The sequence below is a fragment of the Labrus mixtus genome, chromosome 17 (genome assembly GCF_963584025.1).
Source record: "Labrus mixtus chromosome 17, fLabMix1.1, whole genome shotgun sequence".
NCBI lineage: Eukaryota > Metazoa > Chordata > Actinopteri > Labriformes > Labridae > Labrus > Labrus mixtus.
The window spans coordinates 22,356,645-22,370,319 of record NC_083628.1 but is presented as its reverse complement, the minus strand read 5'-3'; the positions used below and the strand labels follow the sequence as shown (position 1 = coordinate 22,370,319).

At 40.7% G+C, this 13,675-nt stretch overlaps 1 protein-coding gene across 5 annotated transcripts in view; it reads right to left on the bottom strand.

Annotated features, from left to right (window-relative positions):
* whrna (whirlin a) overlaps positions 1-13,675 on the bottom strand; it is a 130,660-nt gene extending 116,985 nt beyond the window's left edge. For all 5 annotated transcript variants that reach the window (XM_061061636.1, XM_061061637.1, XM_061061639.1 and 2 more), the window contains exon 1: positions 12,020-13,675. In XM_061061636.1, coding sequence (XP_060917619.1) covers positions 12,020-12,763 — 744 coding nt within the window. In that variant the 5' untranslated portion in view covers positions 12,764-13,675. The remainder of the gene's footprint in view (positions 1-12,019) is intronic.

Sequence of the window (13,675 nt, the reverse complement as noted above, 5' to 3'; positions counted from 1 at the left end):
GAATGCAATACTGATGTTGACTAAGATACATTTTCCTGCTAATCCTACAGTACATAAGAAATAGTATTTTCACAGGAACAGTGGTCCTGCACACCTGCAGAGCACCAAACTGTACTCCTACAACATCCAACAGGTCAAGTTTGTTTCTGAGCTCTCTTTTACAGGTTTCTATAACACATGAAAAGGATCCATCTCTCAAACAGCTCCCATATTCAAGACTCTGTGCAGGATAATAATCACCACTGAGCCTGTGAATGTGTGTGTGTGTGTGTGTGTGTGTGTGTGTGTGTGTGTGTGTGTGTGTGTGTGTGTGTGTGTGTGTGTGTGTGTGTGTGTGTGTGTGTGTGTGTGTTAGCTATACACATCTCAGTGTCTCTGTGCCCAGCATATAATTATACCTGTCAGGGAGCAAAAAGAAGGAGCCAAAGTAACAATGAACCTTCCAAATCCTCATTGATATTCAAAGCAGAACTCGTGTAGTTTGAGGACTCCCACCGTGGGAGAAAAGGAGCCTGAGAGAAAAATATCCAAAAAGCTCAAATCAATCATAAATTGAGGTCTGAGTTCATGGCAGATGTGCGCTTGTGTTACAACCTCTGATCAAGGTTACTATCCTACATTGTAAAATAAAAAAATGCAACAGGCTGCAGGGCTTCACAGAGAAGCCTCCGTTTATCATCACCCACTGGCACAAACTCCACTTAAAGAACAGATTACTTTGCTTGACTTATTTCCTCGCTCTCAACAAGCGGTGTTGATTGCCTCCATTCTAGCACAGTCTTCACTTACCGTTCCTCATTGACGACACAAATGTAAAAGTTTATCTCAAGTCAAGTGTTTAAGAATGTATCAAGGTTACAAGACCATCTTGACAAAAGCCTGCTGGTATATGGGCAAGCAATGTTTCAGCAGACCACTACACAATACAACAGATACTGCGAGTAGAGACGCTCTACACCAAAATGAAAGATCAAGATCATGCCAGGTCTTTTTTTTGTGTGTAAAACATGCAAAACAACGATTAAACAGTGTCAGTCAGATATTCTCAAACAGAAAGCTGATGTATCCAAAGAAATACCTGCATGCATTGTTCAGTGCAAAACCCATTCAATGACAATCCAAGATTGGTAAGGGTAACTGATAAAAACTTTTACTGACTAGTTTTTGTGGCAGCTGTAATACCACTTTAAAGATAAGTATACTATTATGCTGCTGGAGTGAAAGCTTCATTTAATAGTGTTTATTACTGTGTATAAACCGGCCTCAAATTCAAACAGTCCCATACAGCAGTCTTGTATCAATAAAAACATCAGCAGCACCAAAGACTACACCTTCCAAAATTACTATCAACCTAAATTGAGAACTCTCTCAAGCACATTCAGAACTTCAGAAAGTAAGAGTTCACCACATGGATGTTGTACTGCATTATTTTAGCTTAGGGTAATAATAAAGTGGATGTACATCCATAGGCATTTCAGTGGTCTCACCACAGGCCTTTAATAATAAAATCTAATTTCTATAAAAGTCAGAGCCCCCCAGGGATAAATAGAATAAGTCATTTCCTGTCTGCAGATAGTAGTGACCAGGAAAGGAGGATTCAGCTCATTGACCGGATATTAACGGCTGCTTCCGGTGATGAAGTACTGAGAGACCAGGTGATGGATTGGGGACACCTTCTCTGTGAACTGAAGCATTTGGCGGCTCCATTGTAAAGCAATTAGACCGTTACGATAGAGTCACTCTGGCAGCAGATCTGTCTAAGAGACCCCAGGTGGGCTAACCAGGGGAGAATAAAAAGCCTGTCTTAAGATGGACATAATAATGAGAGATTTGACATCAAATGAGGGGAAAGGGGAGAGTTTGTGCTGATTTAGTACCAGGAGATGCTACCAGTGACTGAACTGAACATGTGTGAGGAGCATACAGGAGGGGGCATGGCCTTTAAGACAGTAAATTAATGTTTAGAAGGTAAAAGCTATAATTTTCTGTCTGACCAGTTGAAGGTTAAAGTCTTTGTAAATACGAAAGTATGGAATAGTTATAAAGGAGGAAGAGAGAGAACTGCTTTGTGAAGGACAAGAATAAAACTCCCGGTCTAAAAGATGAGCCAGTGAAGAAGTGTAACAGACTGCAGTTCCTTGAATGGTCACTTGAGGCTTGCTCCAGAAATGAGGCAATCCCCATGGGCCCCATGTTTAAACGCCAAACTTTACAGCACAATTACATTTCTACAGGAAGGTACAAAGCCTTTAAGCATTTAAACTTACTCTGCAACAAATGTCTACATTGATAAGTTTAACATGCCAAAACACAAGATATAAATTTACCCCTGTCTAATGAATTAAAGTATGAGAATTTAAATTATTATTATTTCAGAAGGAAACGTACTGTAACAAAGGAGCTGCACTAATCTTCAAGGAATCACATTTTCAAGAGTGCTGCACAGTCATTAAACATCCTGTTATAAATCAGTTATTTTTCAATATCTATCATATTCTTACCCATTTTAAGTTTTAATTACATGTAAAAACATCAATAAGTGGATTTTCCATGCTATGAACTGTGTGTTGCATTTGTCTTTGCAGACAAACTTTACTATTCATCCATATATCTTCCTGATTAAAACCTGGAGAGGCTGGCACTTTAATAATGTATGTCGTTGAACTCAACCCATACCTGAACTGAACACTTGGGGGGGAAATAGTGTGATCATTTTAGGGCTTTTTCGTTGAGATTTATTATTTTAAGTTGACTGATTTAGGTCAAATGTCCAGTCAGTCCTCGACCCACAGAACTGGATCTGTGCAGTGGATGGAAATTATATTCTATCCTTGAGGCGTAAAGTTCAAGCTGCCAAAAATTTGAGAAGAATAAGCGTTGACCCTCAAACCTTCAGCCATGACTGGGTTCATGCTCATACAGTCAAACACACATTCACTACTGGAAGCCGGCCAGTGCAAGCCGTTGGCCAAGTCATTTTTAGCCAATGGAGCAAAGAGTTGCTAAGTGTCTTGCTCAAGGGCACCACAAGGGTAGTTTTCAAAGTACCACCAGTGCACTTTGTTTTAATCAGATCGACCAAGCTGGTCCAAAAATTCAATCTGTTCCACTCCATTACAGACCACTGCTGTTGTTGCCTGGAATGAATAAAACTGCATTTTAACGGTCTACTTCACAGTTACCTGAGTTACATTAAAGATGCAATGCTTGACTTGGTTCCAAAATCCCAAACCAAGACTCTTTACAGTAAACCTCAAAACAGTGGCAACCTATGGGGGATTTTGGGGGGTTTCTTAGTGAGTATAGTCTTAAATAACTAAAATAAAATTAAGTTCTTTGGTATTTAATTCTTCTTATAACAAGTAAAAATGTGCACAACAGTGAAAATCATATTATAGCAGCGCCAACTTCCAGTCACTAAGATTTGGGCGTATTTGTGCACTAAGATATATAGAAATTGTTGATGGCATTTTTACTGTCATTCAAAATAGGGTAATTGTCATTGCAGTTGCCAAAGCTTGACAGTCATCGACCTCTGAGCCCTCCAACACAGTTATCATCATAATTCAAAAGCCCCCCTCTCTCACTGACACACTAAATTCCTAGCTCAGCCTACAAGAGTGTTATTATCCGACTAGAATGTAAATAACTTTTTGTCATCTGAAAAAATCATGAATTATAAATTATTATACAATTACTGCCAGTGTTAAAGAAAAAAGGGCAGAATAGAATAAGCCCTGTGTGGCATCAACAACAAACGCTATCAATGAACCAAAAGAGCAAGCATTTACCACCCAAGTCTTTTCAACAAGCAACATTTGAGAGACAACCAAATGGTCCCTTCATTTTATCATGAACACATTTTTGCAGCCCCCCCCCCCCCCCCAAAATCACTGAATGAGAAATATTCACTAGAAGAAAGAGGGGGCTTTGTATAATAGAGACTGCATTCTCTTAGCCGCTTACAAGATGTACCTTTCACACAAATCAGAGCACAGCGGACACCCCTTTGATTTGTATGCACATAAATAACTGTACGAGTGCACACCCACCTAATAAAGATCCGCTTGTGATACACAATATGTGTTAATGTAGACCAATGGGGTTTCACAGACTCTAATAAAAGGGACCATAGTCAATCAAATAACTTGTTTGGTCTATTTAGTAGGTATTTTTTAAACTAGGAGGGTTTGTTGAGCAAGCATGCTCTGCCCTTTTTTTCCATCAGATATTACAGCAGGAAGCTCTCAAGAAGATAGCTAAACTCCCCTCATTGCCATTTGATGAATTAAGGGTTAAGTGTTTTGCTCAAGGGCACGTAAGTGGAAGTTGCTGAGAGCTGGGAATGATGAAAGAAATTATTCACTTGTGCTGTGATTTAAGCAGCATGACATTTGTGCTGCTGAGCTGTCTAACCTTTGGGGCGCCTTAGGCAACAATCAGCTCTGTGTTTACAGAGAGATGCACTCCAAACTTTGGAGACCCGGTAGACAAATCTGCTGCTCAGCACTATCACCTACATACAGTATAACACGAGTGCATTCACAGTAGCCCAGAGGCCAGGCCTAAAGGCACTGTACCATTATTCTTTCAAGGCTGCTCAACACAATATTGAATCAGCCGAGCAGCTGCAGTACAGTGTCACAGCATACATTGACTCTATCACACATCACAAGTGGACTACTGCAGGCTTACAGAATCTGGGCCATTTCATCTCACCAAAGAATTTAACAACTTACACCCATTTTGATTTTTATTGTGTGGGACTTTGTGATACAAGCAATTACAGCACATTGTCCAAAGAGGTCATATAATATTTTACCATCATCTCACATCTGATGTACACTCCTCCTAATTTATAGAACGTATAAACAAAACCTTAGTTAGCTCAAGGGAAGTACATATAACTCCAAATAACTCCACATCTCAGATTATAAAATGACCCCATCATTTCTTTTAAAAGGCTGTTTGGAGATAGCAAGACTTTTAAACTGATCCCATTGGGGAAGTTTCCTTGAGCTGCTTTAAGAGAGCCCTCCTTCTTAAGGCACTCTTCTCTTGGAAAAAGGAAACATGAGATATATTTCTGTTAATGCACTTTGCATATTATTTGTGCAACTTGTAAATCAGACACATAGGGCACTCAAACTTTCACCTGTCAAGCTCTGAAATGATTTTCCTGGACTGTTTGCATTTTTTAGCCTTTTCCTTTTTATAGGGTAGCGTGAGAACAGTAAATCTTGACAGAAATTCTTGACAGCTGGCCTGTCTTTACAGAAAAAAACAACAACGAGAAAGCCTTTGCGTCAATCTGACCCAACTGGAATGTATTTCCTCATACATAACCAAAGATGTATTACAAGCTGCCAAAAGCCCCCAAGAGCTGAAATAGAACAACTCTGACATTTCGTTAAGATGTTCCAACATGATTTCCGGAGACAAATGTTATCTTTAATTTAACTAATATTGACTATCCTAAATTATTTCAGAGACACTATGTTTGTGGTAAAGCTTCTTGGACAGACATGTCTGTAGATGCACTGAACAATCAGTCAATCAATCAAGTGTTGGCTTCCAGCAGTGTTTAAAACAGTAAAACATTGAATCTTCAGCAGTTTACTATCCTGAAGATTTTCCACACCAGAACCAAAATCTTTTTAAGGACAAGTGGATTGAACACCGTTTGACTTGGGCAAACTATGGGATTCAGTTTTTGTGCAGCAAACTTTGTCATGCAGAATGGAGGAGCCAAATGACACGTGCAAAATGATCACTTAGGGCGGTTTGTGATGCTCCAACATCCTGTTTCAAAAGGTATCAGAGAACACAAAAGACCTAAGAATTAGATTGCACGGGCTACCTTATGTTCACATAAAGCGCAGTGTGATCATGACCGTTTGACAAACATACAAGTGGCTCTGCTTCTTTTCATGTTCAGCCAACTTAAGATAGAAAAATGTTTGGAGGTCCTGGTGTTGGAAACATGGAGCAAGACAAACTTCTTTAAGGACTTCAGGATCCGTTCTAGGCAATGAATCAATTAAAACTGGACCCAAGTTTAATGAAATTTCTATCTGCCTGCCACCATCTAATCAACACTGCTACCATTAGAAGGCTGAAGAGCTGCCTCAGGCCAATCAGCTCCCATTTCTCTGACGTATGGCCAAGTCTTTGCATGTCAATGTGCCTGGCAGCAACCCAATGAATTAAGACCGGCCAGGACTTTATCTGTTTTTTATCTAATCCTCCCTTCCTCTAGTCCCTTTGCAGTATGCATACAGCATCAATGGCCCCAAGAACACAAATCTACTCTCTTATTGGAATAAAGGAAGAAGGTACAAATACAAAGTAAGACAAGAGGACGACAGGTAGATATGTCCGTCAACAAGGTAATTCCAAACTTTCTTGTCTTGTGTCTTCCTCTCTTCCTTTGTAGGTCTTTGTCCTTAGGTGTCCCCTATGCCAGTATTCTGCCTTTACTTCCCAGACTTAAAACCAATTAGAATAAGAAGTCAGAGACAGGAAGTTTGCAGCTGATGGAAAGGGAAAACTGTTGTCTTAGTGTTGTTGTGGCTCTGGCTCCAAAACAACAAGATTTATGTCCCTATCGCCATCCCATCACATCTCCTGACTGTCCAGCACAAGTAAAAGATAACTCTAAATGCTGACTGGGTACCTAACCTTGGCAGCGGCTCCAGGGACCAGGGCCAAGGCAGGCTCTTAGGCTCTCTCTCTTAGAGGAGAGAGTCAGAGACAGAAAGAAATACAGCTGTAAGCCCTTGATGTGTCCCCTGGGCTAAACAACAATCTGCTGCTTTCAGAGGCCATCCCTGAACTCATCAGGCAACACAGGTTTGCTAAAGTGGAGCGGATTAGGCTTAAGTAGAGTTATACAGCAGAGGAAAACATTGGGAATGAGTAATGTGCTGAAAACAAAATAAGTTGCAAAGACTTGTAGCAAAATGTGCTGTTTTTGTGGGATCAGTGATTTATTTTGTGTGTCAAAGGAGAAAAGCAAAGTGTCTTAAATGCTAATTTCTGTCTGACTTAACGTGCAGTACTGTATAAAGAATTTAGCACCTCATTTATTAGAGTGAGTACCCTGACTACTGACTCCTTAACACAGTGGCCAAAGTTTGAGTCTCTCCTGGGCTCTCTCTCCTTGGTTTATTCGTCTTACTATAAAAGACAAAACGCTCCTTTAAGTCTTCACTTTTCATACTTTGTTGTTTCCTGTATTGATATCTAAAGAACCTGATGATCTTAACACCTGCCTTTTTTTGCTGGGCGAACCTGAGGAAGACACAGGCAGAAAGCGTTGTTCGCTCACAATTAAGTTATTTTCAGTGTTCCTGTAACCATGCACACCTGAGAATGTGTTTATGCTGTGCGCAGGGTACCCTGTTGGCCATTTAGATTAAACCTGCCTTTTTTCTTTTCCTGCCTTTGTGAAACACTTTGTGTCTTGTGTTTTGAAAAGTACCCTTCAAATAAGACTACTATAACATTTAACTTCTAGCAGAGCTGGATCAAAATCATTTGTAGTCATGTTAATCCATTGAATGGTTTAGTCTCTACCAGTTCCTTAGAAAAATATGTTTCATAAGCTACTAAATTTTCCCCCTTCTTCCCAATCAACCCTTTTTCTGTTTGGTGTTTTTTTTGCTGGGTGGAGAGCATGCGACAGGTTTATCAGAGCTGTTTGCACCAAGAAAAGTGCCTAATGCTCAAATGCTGTAAACAGGGTTAATGAGAGTGCTGACTCTGAATGAACAGAATTTTTTAGTTTGGAAACTCTGTGGGAAAAGAGTTCAGTTGGGGGTAAGGAGACTGGATCAGATGTGATTGCTGTCACAACTGGATTCATCAAAAGAGCGTCCAGACAGCAGCAAATTCAAAGGTGACATTTCATCTGTCTAAACTGCCAGAAGCTGAAAGTCACTGAGCTTTTTCCAGTCATGTCCTGGAGTGCAAAATGTCTGTACGTTTTAAAAATTAAGACTGCTTCATGCATTAGGATACATAATACATGACGTGAAATGTATAAAGAGCACTTGTTCAGGCTTGAAACCCTTAATAAAGTATGTTACAGTGCTGTGCTATGTTTTGTAGGAAGTACTGAGTATTACAGATTTAATTATTGATTACTTTTGTCATTTAGGCTGTTCAAACAAGAAGTAAGTGTTTTTAAATCAATTTACAGTTCAATATTCTGTCTACAATTCCCTTTGGTTTAAAAAAATGTGTTGTATAACATGCTGTAAATTCAATATCTGTATCATCTCAAAGAATTTCTTAGAAATAAATGTCTGTTACATCAATGAATGATATAACACAATGTTGACTGAGCCTGTAGCCCACTCCTAAATGCCCTTGAATTTACAGTATTTATAACAATTACTTGTTTGCTTGCCAAATTCCTATTTAAAAATTTCAAGCACATTGACATGATTTTCATCACCATGGAGTGACTGGTCGGTCATAGGCCCCACATTGTTGCTTTTGAACTCACTTGAGAGTGTACTATTTTTTTCCGGTCTTTACTAGAATCGCAGATCAATCGTTACTTATGTCACTTTGGAAAAGTCTAAAAACAAACAATTATCTTCATAGGTGCTGTAAAAGAAAACAAAATCATCATCTTATAGACTGTTTTTATAATCTTCTAACTCTGGGTGGATTTACAAAACTCTCTGAGATGCATGTTTGCTCATTCTCTATAATTCAAGAGACTGCTGTTTTTGTCCTCTGTGAAAACAATTCAACATTGAACTATTGTTTAAGCCTAAACTATGCTCTTTTTCTAAACCAGAACTTCTGTTGCCTTAACCTTAGTTAGTTAGAGCACCAACATCTAACCACAGTGTTTAACATTTTAGAAACGTTTTGGAACGACTAGTTTGTTAGAAGGGTTGGGAATAGTCCCAGCTTGTTAAATTGTAATTTCCCATGGGGTCATAAAAGTAGATCAAATAAACAGAAACAATCAAGTTTGGTGATGTTAAGATAAGGCCATGCTTTGAACTAAAAAAAAAAGTAGAACAATGTTCATCTCCCTTCAATTTGCGTCCTTCATTTACCCCAACCTGCACGTCTCAATACTTCATCAAACACAGAGCGCAAGGACAAAACAATATATCTAGGGGTTTGCAAATGTAGGGTCATATCATCTTACATCAACCCAGTCGAGATAAACATTTCACATACCGAGTATCAGTTATAAATCTAAACATCAAGCTCAAATGTCACTTGCCTTCTCTTACAAAGAATTAAACAAAATACCGTGCTATTGGATTGTATAATATTTGGCTACACAAGGTGAGTTTGTAAAGATGAACACACTTTGTCTGGTGGACTTTAAAAGGTTAAAGTGATTACAGTTCTAAAAGCCTGTAATAACATTGAGTCTAAACCGAGAAGGTATAAAAATAACAGACGCTACCATTAATGACCTCGGGGGATTTTTATCTCAGACAGGCTTTCTTTACTGTTGGCTTTCTGCCTGCCCTGTCAGCCTGACAACAGCTGAGCAGAAGGGAAAACAGTATGACTGGTAATAGGCAAAGCTTAGTACCATACCAGAGCAATCATGGATTTCTTAGAAGTGGAATAAGTGGCAGAACAATCGTGGAGCAAGGATTAACTGGCATTGTCAAAAAGGTAGATAAAGAAAAGGACTAGACAACACACATGAGCTGCACACTTGTATCCACCTTTGCTTTCACTCCCTCTTAGTGTCCAAACTGATACGACTACTCAAAGAAATGACCTGCTGCCTTAAAGCAACAAAACTCTTCAGTTATTCATCTACAGTACAGTGATCAATAGCCTCTATCTGCAGAAGAGAGACAACGTTGTATAGAGAAAATTGATTGGAAAACCATGGATGGTTAATTTTGTCATTAGTATTCTATCCAGCTCAGCTTGATACCACATTCAGTAAGAGGTCCAGAGACTTTCGGCAGCAGTCTTGAGTAAGATTATAGTCCAAAGAGCAGATTCTGAGAAACTCCAAACACAAATTACTCCAAAATGCATCATCGAGTTGTGAATCTTCCTTTGAGAAACTTTGGCAGTACAGATAAAGCACTTTAAGTTACCAAGTGTTTTGTGCCACAAAAATAGAGAAAAATACAAGGATCAAATTCAAGTGTGAATATGATCCAAGTACATGTTTCTTAAATCTTGGGGGCTGGACTATGAAGGCACAGTCAGAGGACCTGTGCTGCAGGATTAAAATATATATCTAATGTTCCAGAGACCTTGACCCGGTAAAGCCTACTATGTATTATTAAACAAGCAACGAGGGGATGAAGGCAAATCAGTCAGAACATGCTCTAATCTCTTTCTAATGATCAAAATCCTACAGGTGCAGGATTTTGAATTATTTCAGGGTAGGTGCCCCTCGTAAGGCTGAGCTCCACATAAAGTGAATTACAAAAATCAACAAGGGAGGAGATAAAAGTCTGTACAACTTTATTGAGATCACTGAGGGTTAGAAAGGACTTTTAGCAATAATCTACGTCTATTTGAGGGAAAAAGTAGTGACCTTTCAAAACTACATACAATTAAATTTAAAAAAACTATAGATATCTACCCTTTTGTGGTTGTTTCTCTTTGTCTAAGCAGTATTGTGTCAACTAATTTACTGAAAACAGTGGATGTAAGTTAGAATAGGGGCTGCATTTGTAAATTCAAACTATTATTTTTCCTTTATTTGTGTCGATTTAAGTCTTATTGAAAATGATCAAATCTGTTGTCCAAGAGAGACCTGATCAAGAGGGCAGCATAATAGTATTGCTACAAGCAGTGCACTTATTGTAATACTGAATTAATAGAGTCAGGTACTACTAAAAAATAGAATATCAACATGCATCTTTTTACATGTTGGGAATTGCTAAAATATCATTTCCGAAGAAAACTCAAGGAGGAGGAACATAAAGGAGTAAAAGCATTGAGTATGAGTTTGATTTTCAAGATGCTTGAAAATGGACTTGAACCTTGTTACAGACCCAACCCCTCTTATGTGCGAGCAAGGGCAAAAAGCATGAACAAGTACAATCACAAAATCGATCAGAAAAATTGGCGTGTAGAGCACAGGGGGAAAAAAGAGGCAAGAGCAGTTTTGCAAGAGAAAAAAACACAGATTTGATTTCAGCACCATGGACAGCTCATATTGCTCTCATAAAAACCAAGGACCTCACAAGGTTTCCTTTAAATCAATCCTCACTGTGCACAAATCAGACATGCTCTTTTATCACCCTATTTGCTAATGGGCTTTCTTTACACTATGCTGCATTGACAATAATGCACTATATGGGCGCAATCTAAATTCTGAGTTTATAGCTTCTGAGCACTGGAGCCAACACAACTAACACACACACACACACACACACACACACACACACACACACACACACACACACACACACACACACACACACACACACACACACACACACACACACACACACACTTCCATGTACCAGCTGCTATGAGGGGTCCAGTTACATACATGCTCTGTAGTAGTGGTCTCTGTACGGTGTACATGTACACAGCTTTTACAACTAAGGTATCAAAAAAAAATGATATCATTGATTAATCTGCGCATTATCTTCACTTTTCAATGATTGATAGCTTTGGCTAAAAAATGTCAAAAAGATTTTAAATGGCTAATTCAATATTTCAAGGGCCAGAGATGTTTTTAAATTGCTTCTACTGCGAACCAACTGATCAAATCCAATGAATTTTCATCTACAATAAAAAGCTTTCAAAGTTGCTTCAGACAACAAAATCCTGGTAAAATGAAATAATACAAAGCAGGAGTCCTTATAAACAGTAGGTATACAGCATGTTGTTATTATAAACAACAGGCTGTAGATTTATATACAGCATGCTGTTATTATAAACTACAGGCTGTAGGACAAGGACAGTGCAAGAAGTTTCCATAACTGTGACAGACCTCTGCATTTGCATTCTGCAGCGGTGTGCAGGTTTAGTGCAAAAGAAAAACACTTACCTTCACCGCTTCAGCATGAGTGACTTTGTCGAAGACTTTGTCGTTGACTTTCATGATCTGGTCACCGATCCTGAGACCCTCTTTTTCCGCCAGGCTCCCCGGTTCCACTAGAGACACGTAGATGCCGACCCCGTGCTCCGAGCCGCCCCGGATGCTGAAGCCCAGGCCCTCGTTGCTCTTGTGCCGCTTCATGTTGACCTGCCGTATCTCTCCAGGCGGTTCGTGGATAAAGTTTCTCCCGAGCAGCGGCACCAGGGGAGCTGTCCCCTCGCTGCTGGTGCTGAAGCTGTCCGGAGAACCCCGCAACGCGACCTGGTACTCAGGCTGGTTGTTTGGGGAAAAATGCCCCGAAGGAGTCGGGCTGGCGCCTGGGAAGTCCCCCGGTGGGGGTTCAGCGTTGCCATTGCTTGCAGCTAAATCCGATTTTAAATAGAGGCCCTCCGAGGTGTACTGCTCGAAGAGGAGCTGATCAGAGCGGGGGATGACCAGCCGCAGCATGGGCAGAAGTTGCCTCTTGCTGGGCGCATTGAGGATGACGTTCAGGGTCTGCACCAGGTCATACACGTTCCGCTTGGAGTGGTAAACGTTGAGGCAGTGGATGAACTGCTCCCTCTCGAAGTCATTGAGCAGGAGGTTGAGAGCGTTGTGCAGCTTCTTCACGTTGGCCGACAGAGTCCGCGCACTGGAGGCCACGGAGTTGGCCGAGGAGCTGAGCGACATGCGCTCCAGGTCGGTGCTGCTCATCCTGGCGGTGAGACCGGGACACGGCGCCACACTGGTGCGGGGTTAGAGAGCAGGCATTGCGGGCTGGTTGCACGGGATTAGACCGGCGCTTGGCATCACGACCACTGGAGGACGTGCACTCCGTTTATATCCATGTTGTCGGGCTCAGACAGTTTATCCACTTATTACTCGATATTTGCCGCACAGGGCGATGAGAGGAGGAACTTCAATAGAGTCAAACAAATTCCGTTTCACATTTGACACACATTAATTAGCACTTACCGTCATTTCGATATCAGTAATTGAATTGGACAAACTTCAGGAGCGGAATGCTGCGTCAGGACTGGACATGCAACAGCCTGGTGGACACTGTTCCCGCTCCGTCGCAGGGCTTAGTAATGAGCCACGTAAGGATCTCAGCCTGCGTGGCATTAGCTAAGGTCTAATTTTCCAGGAGGTCAGGTGGCTGACGAGCCTCCGCTTCTCTGGTGTCTCGCTCACCGCCAACACACACATACACACACACACACACACACACACACACACACACACCGCAGCAGTAGCTCCACAATGAGGAAGAAAACAGCACAACTTCAAGCGACTTGTAGCCTACTTGTTCCACTGTTGGAGCGGAAAGAAACGATAATTCCTCGGCGAGGAACAATAAGTTAAAAAGTTATTTTTGTGCTCCTGCTCAGCGTCCCGTTGAGTTCATATATCCCGCTCAGGTTTTAGTTCCAAACGACGTCAAGTTAATAACAAAATATCCCTCCAGCCTTATTTCACGCTCGAAGCAACATGTAATGTAACTCCAGCCGGTTGTTTGTTTGTCTTTTTCTTTAATATCCGTCTGAAGTATGAATGTGAGCTGCTGCTCGGTGTCTCCCCTTCCCAGACGTTACCACAGCGACGGAGTGCGGACTGGCGTCTCTC